At 33.9% G+C, this 16,229-nt stretch overlaps 1 protein-coding gene across 4 annotated transcripts in view; it reads left to right on the top strand.

Annotated features, from left to right (window-relative positions):
• KPNA5 (karyopherin subunit alpha 5) overlaps window positions 1-16,229 on the top strand; it is a 24,045-nt gene extending 7,816 nt beyond the window's left edge. For 3 of the 4 annotated variants that reach the window (XM_087912462.1, XM_026705422.2, XM_087912465.1), the window contains exons 6-14: window positions 65-196; window positions 2,615-2,703; window positions 4,175-4,274; window positions 6,304-6,467; window positions 8,171-8,249; window positions 10,728-10,853; window positions 11,383-11,510; window positions 12,504-12,682; window positions 12,981-16,229. In XM_087912462.1, coding sequence (XP_087768588.1) covers window positions 65-196; window positions 2,615-2,703; window positions 4,175-4,274; window positions 6,304-6,467; window positions 8,171-8,249; window positions 10,728-10,853; window positions 11,383-11,510; window positions 12,504-12,682; window positions 12,981-13,168 — 1,185 coding nt within the window. In that variant the 3' untranslated portion in view covers window positions 13,169-16,229. Of the gene's footprint in view, window positions 1-64; window positions 197-2,614; window positions 2,704-4,174; window positions 4,275-6,303; window positions 6,472-8,170; window positions 8,250-10,727; window positions 10,854-11,382; window positions 11,511-12,503; window positions 12,683-12,980 lie in introns of those variants that run through there. The other variant, XM_087912472.1, reaches the window with a different exon arrangement.

The raw sequence follows: 16,229 nt of genomic DNA, 5'->3' as shown, positions 1-16,229 counted from the left end.
AAAAAATAAACATACAGAATTGATTGTAAAATAAACTCTTAAAAGTCATATTTTTTCTTTCTAGTTTGAAGCAGCATGGGCTCTTACAAATATAGCATCTGGAACTTTCCTGCATACCAAAGTAGTAATTGAAACTGGAGCAGTCCCAATTTTTATTAAATTGTTGAATTCTGAACATGAAGATGTCCAGGAGCAGGTAACTTTTTGTGAATTTTTTTATTGTGCAGATTCAATTGTACTGTAAAATGTTATGCCTCAGAGAATTTTGGGAAGGAAAAAATTATACATATTTGAATAAAAACAAAAATTAATCTAGATGTAATCCTAAACTATGGTTAACATTAAATACTTGAATCATATATTTGTGTGTTCTCCACCATTTTGTCTTTAGACAGCACAATTCAGAAGATATTGGAAGTTTTTGCTTCAGTTGTCAATTTATTACAATTCACAGGAAGCTAGAACTAGAAGTTAAATGTGTTTAAGTTTAGAAACAATACTTCGATATAAACTATTCTCCTAACCCAGTTGGGGGATATATTATTCAACTCTCAATTACTCTGGGTGGCTTGTAAGCTCTGCAGTGTCTATATTCATCTCATGAAAGTTGTGATGGTACCCTTCTTCAAGTGTGTCCTTTCCTATAACTGTTGTCTGATGGCATCCAGTTCATCAGGATGCAAGATGGAAAGAATCTGCTGCTTGGTGATCTTTAGGCTTGCATTATTATAAATTTTCAGATGTAGCAGCAGTTTTGGATTTTGATATGAAGTATTATTTCAGTATATTTCTTTCATATCAGTGACTCTGTACTTAGTGTGATAAAATACTGCTATTTCTTATGTAGAAATAAAAGAATTCTTGCTTTATAAGCTCATGGACAAAAATGAATTTATACTGTGAGATGGGCAATGATACTAATAAATACATATTATATTTACTAAGCTTCTCATTAATCATCTTTATATCTAAAAGAATAATATCCAAATAGAGTAAGTGAAGGCTTTTAAGTTATCTACCAATTTTCCTAGAAATTTTGAGTGTTCAAATATTAAATTGCAGGACCAAGAAACTTCTAACACAATAATCAGATTATTCAAGCTACAAGGAGATAACTCTGCAGTAATTCCATTATTCAAAGCCGAAGTTCCAAGCTTTCTATTCTGTGACTGTGCAAATATACTGCTATACTACCGGTAGAAGCAGTTGAATCTAAATTTTGGAGATCTGTTTTTAATTACCTCCTCAGTCACAAAAGCATTCCTGTAGTTAGGTCTTAGATGTAGCTCTTTTGAGGCTTCTCTGGTCAAAGTATTTGTTCAAACAAAGTCACAAATGTGAGACTTTGGCCTAGTTTGTATTGAGAGATCGTTGCAGTTCCAAATGGAAGAAACAAATTATGTGTGCTTTGGTTCACTGTGGTTTACCCACCAAGTAGAACTTATGCTGGTTCTAGAAGAAGCCTGCATGAAGTTGAGCTGATACATCATACTGCTGCTACACCAAAATTATGCATTTGTCCCTTACTATCTCTAACTACAGGTCGTCCTTGACTTATGACAGTTTGAAATTATGTCAGCCTTGGAAAAAGTGACTTATGACCTGTCCGTGAAGTTATGCCCATCATACCGCTCATGCAGTCAGATGATCTCAATTCAGACCCTTTGCAGCTGGCTGGCATTTATGATGGTTGAAGGGTCTTGGGGTCACGTGATTGTGATTTGTAACATTCCCAGCCAGCTTTTAACAAGCAAAGTCAATTGGGAAGGCTGGATTCACTTAATGACTGTGATTTACTTAATGTCTGCATGATTTGCTTAGTGACCACAGCAAAATGGTCATAAAATCAGGTCTGGTCATGTGATTAATCATTTAGTGACTGAAATTCTGGTACAACAGTTTGTTTAGTGACTTTGAAGTTACAAAGGCACTGAAAAAAGTGGCTTACAACTGTTTTTCACACTTACAACTATTACAGCATTCCCCATAGTCATGTGATCAAAAGTCAGATGCTTGGCAATTGACTCATATTTATGATGGTTGCAGTGGTTCGGAGTCATGATCCCCTTTTGCAACCTTCTGTCAAGTGAAGTCAGTGGAGAAGTCAGATTCACTTAACAACAGTATTACTAACTTAACAGCTGCAGTGATTCCTAACTGGCAAGAAAGGTTGTCAAATGGGTGAAAATTCACTTAACAAATGTCTCGCTTAGCAACATAACTTTTGGGCTCAAATGTCATAAGTTGAGGACTACCTATATACATATTTCCGTATCTATAACAACTTACAACTATTCAGAGAAGTGAGAATTGGCACATCGATTCTTTAGGTGATTGCTCCTATGCTAGACCAAATAGCCACGATCTTTTGCAGGGGTTCTAGCAGTTAACAATACAAGATGTTTTGAGGCTCAGCTGCAAACATAAATTCTCATGGTAGTTTCTTTCATGTTAACATTAGCTATTTAAGTAATAGCAGTTAAAAAAAAATTGGCACACAATTTATATACTTCCGTATAAATGATAATGTTATAAACTGCAAGCATAAGAATTATAGATGTATTTAAAAGCCTTAAAATAATTATGAATATTAATTTACATCTTTGTTTCTAAGGCAGTGTGGGCCCTTGGCAATATTGCTGGAGATAATGCAGAATGCAGAGATTATGTATTAAGCTGTGGAATACTTCCTCCACTCTTACAGTAAGTACAGATCATCTCTGATAGTTAACAGAATGGTATACATAACTACCTAACTAAAGCATCCAGATTAATTGCTAATTTATAAACAGTAGGTTGGTAATGATCAGTGCAATGCTTCAGATTCCATTTTGGAATGGGTAGAATTAGAAACATATCTGAAATTCTTTTTAAACATCCAAGTCATTTCCCAGAATCATTTAGTAGGCATAGGCATGTAATTTTGAGAATAGGCATAAGTGCTTTACACAATTGCAAATACATTGTATTATTTCCAAAACACTGCCCAATCTTTTATTATTTATTATTTATTTCTATGGAATTAAGCACCATTGGACTCATCAGAACTTCTGAATAGAGTTGCAAAGGTTTGAAGTGTCAGTTATATACTTTTGGTGTTAGTATCTTGACATAAAGTTTCCTGGTGCTAGAACATGCCTATTTTAAATAACAGTTTTTATTAAAATAATAATTCTAATTATTTGTCTAAAAATTATAAAAACATGTTTCTTTTAATTCTCTTTTTCCAAAAAATAATAATAATTAATAATACATAAGTGGTTTATATCAAATTTTGTATTTACAAAAGAGCTACTTTCTGTTAGCTTCCATTTGTTTCAGCAGGAATTCTCGCAATAAACCATGTTACTCACAGTTGTTTGTGAATGGATACGTTTACTTACGCTTGTTTTCCTTCAAACTCGGCAACAACGGTAATTCCGAATAAAGTCAGCGCTGAGATCATTCGCATCTCAGCGCAATATATCATGTAGCCCCACCCTGTGTAGCTAACCAACATCCGCCCTCCCCACAAGCCATGCGCTCCGCAACCCCGCATTTCCGAATGCAACTAATCAAACAGCTGTATTCCTCTGCGCCACAATTTCCCCCCAGATCCACCCCCAAAGTTCCGTCATGTCTTGTGCTGGGCCTCAAACAAGGAATCGGAGCACTAAACCTCTCCCACCCTCATCCCTAATGTTCATATCGATACAAGATGGATGAGTCAAGCCTGGATGGGAAATGCAGAATCGGAAGATGTTCCTCTATCAGTGCAACGCTTTGGACACTGCAGGAACAGACGCTCCCTCCCCGATCCAGATAACGTGTTGGGCTTCACTCCAGAGGACAAGTTGGTAGGACTGTGGAAGCCCGACACTTCTCTTCTTTCTCAGTTCTGTTCCATGCATTTCCCCAATTTGCTCAGATAAGGTCACAAGTAAACGAGTTTGACTGCCCAGGAGATACAAATAAAAATAATCACTTCTGCCATTGGAATGCTTCTCCATCATTACATGATTACTTTACATGAAAACTATTGAATATAGCTATATTAATTAAAGTGAAGTTATTTTCATGTACATTATTATTATTATTATTGTTGTTGTTGTTGTTGTTATTATTATTATTATTATTATTATTATTATTATTATTATTATTATTATTATTATTATTATTATTATTTTCTTGGCAGACTCTTAACACATTCTAACAGGCTCACAACTACCAGAAATGCAGTCTGGGCACTTTCAAACCTCTGTAGAGGCAAAAATCCACCTCCAGATTTTAGCAAGGTAAGGCCCATGTTTCACTCTATAAAAATGCTAGAATAATAAAATGCATATGTTGTGTTGTTCCAAAGTATCTTCTTGTATAAATTAATTTTTTTCAAAGTGTCAACTATTTATGTCCAGGTAAAGATTTCTTTTTGTCATAGAGTGGAACAATATAGTACATTAACTTTCCTGATGATGTTTACATTCAGAGTAGACAACTAATGAAATTAAATTAACATTTGGCTGTAACAGAGCAAAACAGTAATGGCTCTATGCAGTATCTGCTGGAAGTGCATAACATAAAAGTCAGTTCAACCAAAAAGTAATTTAGTGAGTTATGCTATACTTGAAATATCCTGAAGGTGGATCAGTCCCAGCTAAAGTTATTTTATACTGGTCTCAGTTCAAGAAAATTTAGATTCACCATGTATGTTCGTGTGTGTGTGCACACAAACTCAAGCCAGCTCAGTTCCAACATAACTAAGAAAAAGTAAATATAGGGTACATTGTAAGAATGACCATCTGTGAAATAGTAGAATATACTCATACGTTTTTAAAGAGTTATAGTTAAAGGGAAATATCATACCTTAAGGCTTTCAATTTACTGATTCATCTTTTAGGGAATCAAGTTTGAAATACTTCCTCACTGTGTTGACTTATTTCACACCCATTTTGGAAATAGGACATGCCACTAATCAGTAATAAGCAACAAGAAGATGCCTGTATCTTCAAATGAAAGAGTCATATCTTTCAGTGGGCTCATTTTCCTATTGCAGACTACCCATAACACTGTGTATGTATGTAGGTATGTTGCTTCATGGTCCAAGTTTCCCTCGCTGTCAGTCTCACATATCCTATCTGTCCCTGAGCTATCCAACATTCCTTTAATTGGAGACTGCCATCATAGTATCAGTTCCAGTATTAGTGGTACCTCTTCACTCCTTTGGTTTTATATTAGAGATGCCTCTTTTAATTAGTCTGTATTTAGTCCAGGACATTATACTATTTTTGTGTGAGAGTGTGTTCAAAGTGTTTAAGCTCTTAGGAATTCCTTTTTCCTTTAACCAAATGGACCCCATTTTGATATTACCCAACTAAGGTTTTCTTTGGGCTTCCTGAGCCTGGAAAAGTTTGTTCTTAGATTGTATTTTCTCAAGATGTGGTCAATAGGCTGTAATCTGCTCTACACATACCACACACAGACTTACCTATCACAAGAAAAACTGCCATTTTAAAAACCATTATGTGCTAGGTTAGAGACGAAATATTTGAATTCAAATCAGCAACATCTTAAAAAAATCTAGCCTTCTCCAGGCTGAAATTTTTAACAGTTTGCTAGCCATGTGCCCTGAGAATTTTGGAGAGTTGAACTCCAATACTTCCTACAGTTTAGGGAAATGTAATGCCCACTTTCAAGGACTTAAGCCTACAGTAGAAGAGAGGTACAGCAATAGTCTTATTTATTTGTTGCTCTGCTACTATATAACTAAGTGCCTGAAAGAGGTGGCTGGTGCCTAATTTAGTCCCCTTCCCATAATTTTCTTAAGGCAGAAAAAAACTGTTTCTAAGCAAATACCATTTAAGTTTTACCAGCTATTGGATTTAATTTGAACTAAGCTTTTCATTTTATTCTGCTTTTGGTGCATTTAGTAAGGTATCTGAATTTTGTTAAATTGCTATTTTAAACTGATAATCTTTTCTTTATCAATTTATTCCAATTGATACTTTAAAGGTATCTTTAATTTAGGTTTGTTTAATTTTTGTCTTGGTTCAGTTCCACTTTCATTATTATTTTTTTTGTACATAGTCAGCTGCCCTTACTATATTTTAAGGATATTTTAGTGTGACATTAGTATGGCTGCTGTGGAATAAAGTGTTTTGTAGATTTGGCATATATATCGTTCTGCAAAGAGATATGATTACAAGAATATTTTTAAAAGTATCATTGCTTTTTTATTTTAATAGTTCTTTGTTTCCATCTTTGGAAAAATGCTTGTAGTAAAAAGTAAATTTACAATTTGCAATTCTCTCTTTCTAAACTTTTAAGGTTCGTCCTTGCTTAGGTGTTCTATCAAGATTGTTGTTTAGCAGTGACTCGGATGTATTAGCAGATGCTTGCTGGGCTCTCTCTTACCTTTCTGATGGACCGAATGATAAAATACAAGCAGTTATTGATTCCGGGGTCTGCAGAAGATTAGTAGAGCTTCTGATGTAAGTCTCTTTAAATCAGATAATTATTTCACCAGCAGAATGCTGCAGAAGATAGTGGAAGGCATTAAATTAAATCAGTGTGTCAGATATAGATTCTTCATACCATATCAGCTCTACAAGTAAGCCTGCAGTGGTAGTTGTCTTTCTTGCCTCTATTCTCTCCTGTGAGACAGCAGGAATTCTACAATTGGCAAATTCAAGATAGGCACAAATATCTAGTTCAGCTTATTTTTATCTATCAGCTTAATTTGTGCCTGTATTTAGTAGTACATAGATACAAGGAGTCTGCCACCAAATGTTGCAATCCAATGTTCCAGTGTAAAGGTCTAGTCAGGTAATGATAATTCCATTTGAAAATTCTGTGTTATTCTCCCACCCCAAACACACGTGCACACTCTCTTTCTCTCACCCACACAGACAGACCACCTGAAGCAATATTTTTCCATTTTCTCCCCACAGCATGGTTTGAATTTGTGCCAATGGAAGTGATTAGACTTTATTGAACAATTTCGGGAGATTCACTTTTTCTTTTAGAGTTGATTTTATTATTGATTTCTTTTTCTAGTGTAGAGGTCATACTCTTGACCATATAAAAAACATATTACCAAGAGCTCACTTGAATTATTTCAAGTAGGTAGACATTTTTCATTCCATTTTATTCAGTTTCATGGTTTTTCCTTTCATTGCAGCTAGTGCCTTCAGTACCATTCTGAAAGCACTGATCACATCCCTTGTTGATTTTTTTTTTCTTAAGAGATTTAGTGGAGGTAGCCATTATTTTTTTAAAAAATCTACAGGTTCTGAGGTTTTTTCCCCTTTTTCTCTTTTTTTAGTTAACAAAATACAAAAAGAAGAAAAAAAGAAGAAAAAGGCTTAAAAGCTAAATGAAATATATATAGGACATATATTCTCATACATAAATAAAAGTATATTGTATAGACAAGTCATAATACAGTAGTCCTCACAGCTAATCTATGAATTCAGACTACTGAATAGTTAGAATCATATGTTTGTGAAAAATCCATTTTTTCCAGGTGTTCACTTTTATATGATAAACTTCAAAAGAAGGAAAACATCTGAAAATATTAAGTTTCAAAGTTGAGTCAAGGCGTATAATTTTTATACAAAATGAAACAATATATTTAAATCATTAATTTCACTCTTATCTCCAATAAAAAATGCAGTGAGCTCATTTCTAAAATATTACATCTTGTTGAAAAAGATATAATATAAAAATCTGTTTTTTTAACATCAAAAGGAATGAAAAAGATTTATATGTGCAATCATATTGTGTATATGAATTTTAAAAAATTCATATATAAAATTTTGAAAAAGCTTTTAAAAGGGGTGTGAGTGTGTGTGTGTATGTATGTATGTATGTTCAGAAGAAGTGCTTTATGTAATATGTGAGCACAGCATGTTTCTGCATTTAATTAAATCAGCCCAGCTTTTTTTCAACTTCTATGCCACTGTTTTAAGAAGTCAATTCTTGTCGTTAAATCCTGCTTCTTCAACATGATGATGCTGGGCTTTTGTTCTGCCCTGAGATCAAAATATGGTGGAATTCTTTGATAAGCTGTATGAAAGAATAATTAGCATAGTATCCCCAATCCCATATGAACATGTTAAAAAGAAGTGATTATATCAGGAAGAATACCTCTATTTTTCTATCTTTAAAATATTTTAACAATTCCGTTGTTTAGGCACAATGACTACAAGGTCGTGTCGCCTGCCTTAAGAGCAGTGGGAAATATTGTGACTGGTGATGATATTCAAACTCAGGTAAACTGATTTTTAAACTTATTTCAGTTATCTTTCTGAAAGATACAATAGAATCTTTACATCTGAACTTATCAGATATAGGGATATGCTAGCCTTATTCAGGCATTTACCAAATGCTAAGTTCATAGTGCATGGAGTCCAGTTCCCTCCTTTCCAGTCTCTGTCAACATAGGAAGTCTGAAAGGAAGCAGTACTCATGGTCCCTTGGAAAGCAACTACAGCTTCCCATGTAAACTGGAACTTCAGTAAAAGAGGGTCTTGGGTTGTTCTAACTGTTCTGCACAAACTCAAGCAAACACAGATACCTCTACCTGATTATGTAGAGGTTGGAAAGAACAAGGACTATATGGATAAGTCCATTCTCCTGCTATGAGCTTTTTTCTATTTTGATTCCAGCATTTGTGCTATCCAGGTTTTTATAATGTGGAAGAGCGATATTTCCGTGTCTGAAAGCTCTGTTTTGAAATAAGCAAGTCTTTCAAATAGCGGAGATGTTTACAATGAAGTAATACTTTCCTGCTTTGCTGGCTTGAAACTAAAAGAGCCGATGAACTGATATGATGAAGACCACTTTGAAAGAAATACATTGAGATAGCTTGGTCATATAGAGAGAATGGGTGAGGATTGAATATGTGGAGGAAGAATGTATGGATTGGACTTTCTTAAGAAAACTGATGGACACTGTGTGTAATAGACTTCTTATTTTCTGTGATGACCCGTAGTCTCTCAAAATAACCCAAAACTCAAAACATACATTAAAATCCAGTAATGCCTTCACTGTTTTATTAGGCACAGTTTAAAGTCACAAAAGTAAATAATGAGGCAAAAAGAAAACCAAAACAAACCGCATTGACAAGAGTTCCGAAGCAAGCCAAGATAATTAATCATCCATTCTAGGAAGATAGACTGAGGAGAGTCCATGGGAAGAATGCCAGCAAAGATAAACCTCTTTCAAAGAACACATTAAACTTTGACTCCAGCAAATTCTGACTACGCAGTTACAAACTTATATACATAGCTCCCAGCTGCAAGCCATGAGGAGGATCGTGGTAATCTCCTGAGTAGACCTCGCTTTTCCCTGATCCTCTCCTCCCTGTGTGACCTAGGATGGATAGGGGATGGGCCTGGATCCTCCTCTGATTGCTCAGCCGGCCTCTGCCCTTCCCCAGCCTCCACCACCTCTGGAGCCACACTCCCACTCCCTGTTGGCTGTTCCTCCTCTTCCTCAGAGTCAGTCTCCACCAGGGGCATGACATTTTTGATCAGAAGACAACTGTTAAGAGGTGTTGTAGTTCAACTTGTACAGAAACCTTCTGAACAACAAGTGCTGTGGAGATATTCACAATAGAGATCTATGACTTTGGGGAATGAAATACAACTGTTTGGAAAGATCCCAGTTATAATTTTAAGGAAAAGTTTTATTATAAAGAATCAGTTGAAGATATTTGATCCTGGACATATCAGAGATAATGATTGCAGTGGTTTATGGTAAATTACAAGCTGTTGTGGACTTTCTGTATTTCTGTGTGAAATACTTAATAGATTTTTAACAGAGGGCTTTGAAATGAAGTTTTGTTGTTGGATTTACCTGTTAACTTTTTTTTTTACAGTAAATAGAAGATAGGTCAAATTAGTTGGGCAAATAGAGCTGTAGAAGTTTGTAGATTGTAGATCTGTTTTGCAAGGGGGCAAACTATTCTTCAAACACATTTATCGATATTCAGCTGAGGGGGCAATTTATGTGTATGTTTTTTAATGCACATTTTTGTTTTGTTTAGATTTGCCTTTCTGTCTGTTGAAGTATTGTAACTCAAAGTGGTAGTAGACTTGCAAAATGTGAAGCATATAAGTAATTGTAGGAGTTGTCACCTATAGTGGCGTGCAATAAATAGTCCCTTTGCACTGCAGGACGGGCTAGAATTATTTTCATTTCACATAAAATTTGATAGGTCCTGCTTTTGTGTAGATAGCAATTGAACAGTACAGTGGTATCTCAGCACTTGTCATTAATCATGGGAGGCATGATGAGTACCCAAAACAATGAGTACCAAATACATTTTCCCATAAGAAATAATGTAGTGAGCCACAAGGCAGCTGACACTGACAAGTTCTAGCTTGTGCATTGAGTATCAAACTAATGAGTATCAAATTAGTTCTGGGACAAAAATTTTATGTCAAAATGCATTGAGTACCAAATTCGATAAGCTGCAAAGCAGTTGAATGCCCAGGTACAATTTTGTTTATTATGTATCTTCCCTCCCACCCTTTGTGTTACATTTGTGCACCTTCACACTTAGTTTTTATTGGGATCTAGAACAGATTTTTCAGAAAGCATAACATGCCTTTTTTCATACTCATATGCATACACTGTTCACTGAAATAGTAACTCAACATGTAAATACTGTTATTTCAGCTATATGCAATGTACTTTATTTTACATTATTTCGGCAGAACTTTTCATCTTTCAAATTATTTTAGGTAATTCTAAATTGCTCTGCATTACCCTGTCTCTTACATTTGCTGAGTAGTCCCAAGGAATCTATTCGAAAAGAAGCGTGCTGGACAGTATCTAACATCACTGCAGGAAACAGAGCACAAATTCAGGTAATATATTTAGTTGCCTTTATTATGCACAATTATTTTTTACCCTTAATGGTTTTTTTTGTTCCTCAACCTTATTTATTTTTGTTTAATCTATCCAGCGCTTAGTGAATAGTGCTGGATAGGTGAGAAGGGATGGGCTTTATCTGGAGGTTATGCAATCAATACAACCGCATATCCATACATTTAAATGTCCATTAAACCCATATGTATATTGCTTGTATAATTATTGCAAATTTTTTATTTTTCTTTTTTATTATTTTTTGTTTTATTTTCTTTACATAATTGAGGTAATTGAATCAATTTACATTATTTGTATGTGTTGCTATATAGATGATATAAATCCAGGCAGTTTCATAATAATATTTTTATTTGGTGATCAAGTCCATTTTTTTTCTGGTACATCCAGAATCCATTGAACAAATGTCTTAGAAATTGAGAGTTTATTGTAAGCTCAGTATTTGGTTAATCTATTGACTTAAAGAATTTCAGAGTTATTACAATATTATATATATATATATATTTCCTTTAGGCTGTTATAGATGCAAATATATTTCCAGTATTGATTGAAATTCTTCAGAAAGCTGAATTTCGTACTATAAAGGAAGCAGCATGGGCCATTACTAATGCGACATCTGGAGGGACTCCTCAACAGATTAGGTAATAGACAGTAATTATAGAATAAAAATAACAAGTTTCGAAAAACAAAATAAATGATGTAAAATATAAACAATTGGCATAAAAAGTAATCAAAATAAAATAATAAAAAGTAGCATGTTAAGAATGCAGTGTCATGAAATAGAATGAAACATCGAATATTAATTAATTTAAACTTGCCAAAACTGTATGTTCCTAGATTTACTGATATGAAAAACATTTTCGATATATGTCTGAAAACAGTGAGGCAGCCTTTTAGGGCAGATATTTTTGATGGTATCCAGTACCATGAAGGTCTGTCTGTTCCCACAATTACTGCTGTTTCTTAGGAATTCTGCTATATATCAGTGCAATATAAATAATATAGAATCCCCGCTTGGCTAGATTTACACTTTTTCTAAGTCATTGTTCATTTAAACTTGGCCCATATGTAGTTATCTTAAATGGCACGGTTTACAAACCGTAGTGCATCATATGAAGCCAAAACCAAATTGCCACCCTATGTTTTCGAGAATGTGTGAATCAAACCTGTATATGTGAAAAGCCACAAAGAAAAGAAATCTTGTCCTTGGGTAGGCAAATGCTATTTTTCTCTTCCTATGTTTTTATGAACAATAGTTTGGTAAAACAGGTATTTTCAGAAAAAAATGTTTTGTTTAATTTCTCACCTTTATATATACTTGATAATACGTTGATTCACTTGGGACAGTGTAAAGTGTTAACACTTTCATATGAGTAGAAATTATATAACATGAGTTCATGTTGGAAATGAAAGTTTGTTCATAGATCATTCAGTTTTTTAAAAAATGTATTGTTGGTGTTTGGGATAAAATTATAACTTAATCATATAAGGAGTGTATTTCTTTTAATGTTTTCAAAATTATATATTTAATATTTATTGAAAGCATCCTCATATGTAGATAATTACAGTCGACAACAAAAAAACTGATTAGTTATTTTCCATCCTCTTCCCCACCACCCTTTTCTATATAAAAGTTACTTAGTGGCATTAGGTTGTACCAAACCTCTATGTGATCTTCTGACCGTGATGGACTCTAAAATAGTCCAGGTAGCCTTGAATGGACTTGAAAACATATTGCGACATGGAGAACAAGAATCAAAGCAAAATGGAATTGGGGTGAATCCTTACTGTGCCCGTATAGAGGAAGCCTATGGTAAGTGATAACTTAATGCCACAGCAAATATTTTCAATATTTCTGTTATAAAATTGTCAACTCTGCAGTGCAGTGCTGTAGACTTTTATGTAGGGGAATGATTCCTAATAAACACAAGATATACTATGAAGTAACAATGTATAAGTTTGGATTGCAAGTCTCTTGTTTTCTATTCTGGGAGTTGTCAAGAAATGTCTTTATTTTCCCTGTTTGTGGAGTTAAGAGCTGTTTATTACTGAGCACTGCTTGACTATATTGAGCAGTATAGATCTTACTTGTCTCTTTCTCTTAATTCCAGGACTGGATAAAATTGAAATTCTTCAAAGTCATGAAAACCAAGAAATCTACCAAAAGGCTTTTGATCTCATTGAACATTATTTTGGGGTGGAAGAGGAAGATGCAAACATTGTGCCCCAAGTGGATGAAAACGAACAGCAATTTGTGTTCCAGCAACAGGAAGCCCCCATGGAAGGGTTCCAGCTGTAACCCTTGGATCAGAGGACAGGAGTGCTTTTGTGGTGGCCTTCAGTTGCTGCCCTGAGGGGGAACGTTTTGCTGAAGAAGATAAAGGAGCAACTCATGAACTCAACATGTGCTTTTTTTTTTCCTATTGTGTGTTGCCATTGTCTCGTTCCTAGAAATACCAACCATTCACAAGATAAAAAATAAGGTTACATAGCTTGAATTCTCACCTCAGAGCAGACAGCAGATTCTGAGTTTTCAAGCAGTTGCTAAAATTGCACCATTATCCATAAACAACTGTGATATTTTGGATTTTGGCAGTGTGGTTTATATGCCCAGCTACACTAAAATCTACCTCTCTTCCTTGGAGCAAAAAAAAATGTTTCAGAACTACAGGCATGAGCTCCTAGTAAATATTAAACTTAGAATGTGAAAATTATTTATTTAAATAGTAAAATATAGTTTTATGCGTGACACTTTGAGACAAACTGGTGAAATATATTTAAAACCAACATTTCTAGGAGCAGGTTGCTGGTTACATACCATAACATCAAACATCAGCGTTATGTCAAAAATGCAGTATTTCTGCTATTTGAAAAGAGGTAGCCAGTTTCAGTTTGTAGTTCATCCAGACTTGTTCTTAGTTATGTAAAGGAAGTTCCTTCATCCTTTTAATTTCTGTGGAATTGCAAAAGTTGCCAGTGCTTGAACTATTACAGCTGATTTCTTTAATGACAGGTTGATGACATGATGTGGAAAGCTTTATCTGCTGATATTTGTCCATTAAAAAGCTGGAAGGTTTTTTTCCTACCTACTATGAATTTCTCAATTAGAAAAGTAAGTTTATATTGTAATGATTATTGTAAGGGAACTTTCTATAGTTGCATACTAGGAATTCCAAATTGCAATATCCATGTTTAACTTAAAAGCTACTAAAATGTGTGAGGCTGAAATATACCCTTTTAAAAAACAGATTATTTATTAACACAGTGTATTATATTTGACCAAATCTATGAATGTGTTATAAAACCCCTTTTTTAAATGTTTGGCAATTTTTCTAACTTATTGAAAACAGATCACCAAAAGTATATTTTCTAACAGATCAGCAGTAGCACTGGGAAAAAAAAATGTTTTCCAATTAATTGAAGGAAAGCACTTGAATATACTATTATTTCTGACAACATATGTAAAATAAGTTTATATAATACTGGTCAACTTTATTTTACACTAGAATGAACACTTGAGACCATTTGTTTTATTTGAGTATGAATCTTATATGAATTGGGAGAGCTATAGCCCAGCCCAATTCAAGTACTCGGATAATTTTGCTTATCAGAAATGTCTTGATCTGTATAATACTTTTTAAAAAGTGATGTATAATACCTACAAGTGATTGCCTTTTTAAAATACTGTGTAAATTTCAAATTCGTGTACTCAAATTTTCAAAAAGGAGTTTGCATTCAATGAAATAACTGTTCATTCACGAACACGTATTTGAGTTAAAACATTGCTCTTTTTGTCATATATTCAAGTTCTCCAAGAATGATCTGCCAAGGAAAGTAAGTCATAATTGGCCATTGTGCCGTGCATCTTATGTTGTTGTTATAGACATCCATTTGTTTCAGTGCTAGATCAGTTTGGGGGGGTTCGGAATGAAGCTGTTAGATTACTTAGTAGTTTTCATATAAGTCAGGAATAAAAGGCTAAAGTGCTCAATTCAGCTGCTTCCTGTATTAACTCTACTGTCATGGCATGTGGAACTTGTTCTGTATTTCTATTGTAGTAGCTGACATATATATTTCTACTACATACAAGATTCACTGCAACGTGGCCCATAGCCTTCACAAAAGGCAGTATAACAACAATATCTACTCACGAAGAATTGTGGAAGTGCTGCTTGCCTTGGAAAATAAAAGCTTATTAGTTAAAAATCAATATGTATGAATAGAGGATCATAACTAAAGGAAGCCACCTCATTTGGAAATTTGCTGGAAGTCCAGTGCAAGACATAAGAAGTCTGCTTAAATCTGCAGCTAGATGTCCTAGACCCATCAATGGATAATGGGATTTGAGTATTAGGGATGTTTTATATTTGTATCATTCATTCCAAGTATAGTTTAAATTTGCCAGTTGAAACTGAATTTTGTCGGAATTATTCTATTTTAAAAAAAACAACGGTTGTGACAGGGTATAACCATATTAGGTTTGTTCGCATTACACAAATTACCAGTTGTGCCTGCTCTTAATTTCCGAATGAATAAATAAATGCTCTCATCAAAGCATTTTTATCCAAGCAAAAATGTAAGATTACATATGATTTAGGAAAAAACAAATCTCAAATGTGAATTAACACAACTGTTTTGAAAGGATAATTTCATTCTATAAATCATGAGTATGATAATTTCTGTATATTGCTTAATTTTGACCTTAATTTTAAATGCTTAAGTATTAGTATTGGGTCAAATTCTCTTACAATTGAGATTTTAAAACATATGATTTAGAAAGGTTTCAGGAATTGGCTGTTTAATAGACTTTATATCAACAGCATCTGCAGGATGTGTAAGATTACAGGAAAAAAAATCCTAAGTACTACATCTTTGAACAATTTGAAATATATTTCAGATTTAAGAATTCTTTCCTAATTCAAATTGATACATTCTCATGTAGTTGGCCTGAATTTGACAAGACTTTAAACTATGCAACCATGCCAAATATGTATTTCAGATACAAAATATAATATGCTTTTACTGAAGCAGGTTTACATTTAGAAAATAGATGGATTATGGTCTTAAAGCAAAGTACAATTACTTTTACATATTATCTCAGTTGGATTTATTTGCTGACGCCTTATTTACATTTTGTTATATTAATTAACTAAAATGTATTTAGAAAATGTGTATTATGAAACTGCTAAAAGAATTGAGATCTATAAAAACACATTTTTATTGTGTTTAAAATGATCATCTGTAATTTATTGCATCTTTGACAAACTACAGACTCAATCTACAAATATCAACAGTATGCAATATTAGGGAATGTTATTGAACACTACAATGCAAAATTAATAAAGGTATTTTACATGATA

The sequence above is a fragment of the Pseudonaja textilis genome, chromosome 1, assembly GCF_049901715.1.
Source record: "Pseudonaja textilis isolate UNSWEBS1 chromosome 1, rPseTex1.2, whole genome shotgun sequence".
NCBI lineage: Eukaryota > Metazoa > Chordata > Lepidosauria > Squamata > Elapidae > Pseudonaja > Pseudonaja textilis.
The sequence above is the reverse complement of the archived record's forward strand: the minus strand, read 5'-3'. Positions and strand labels throughout refer to the sequence as shown.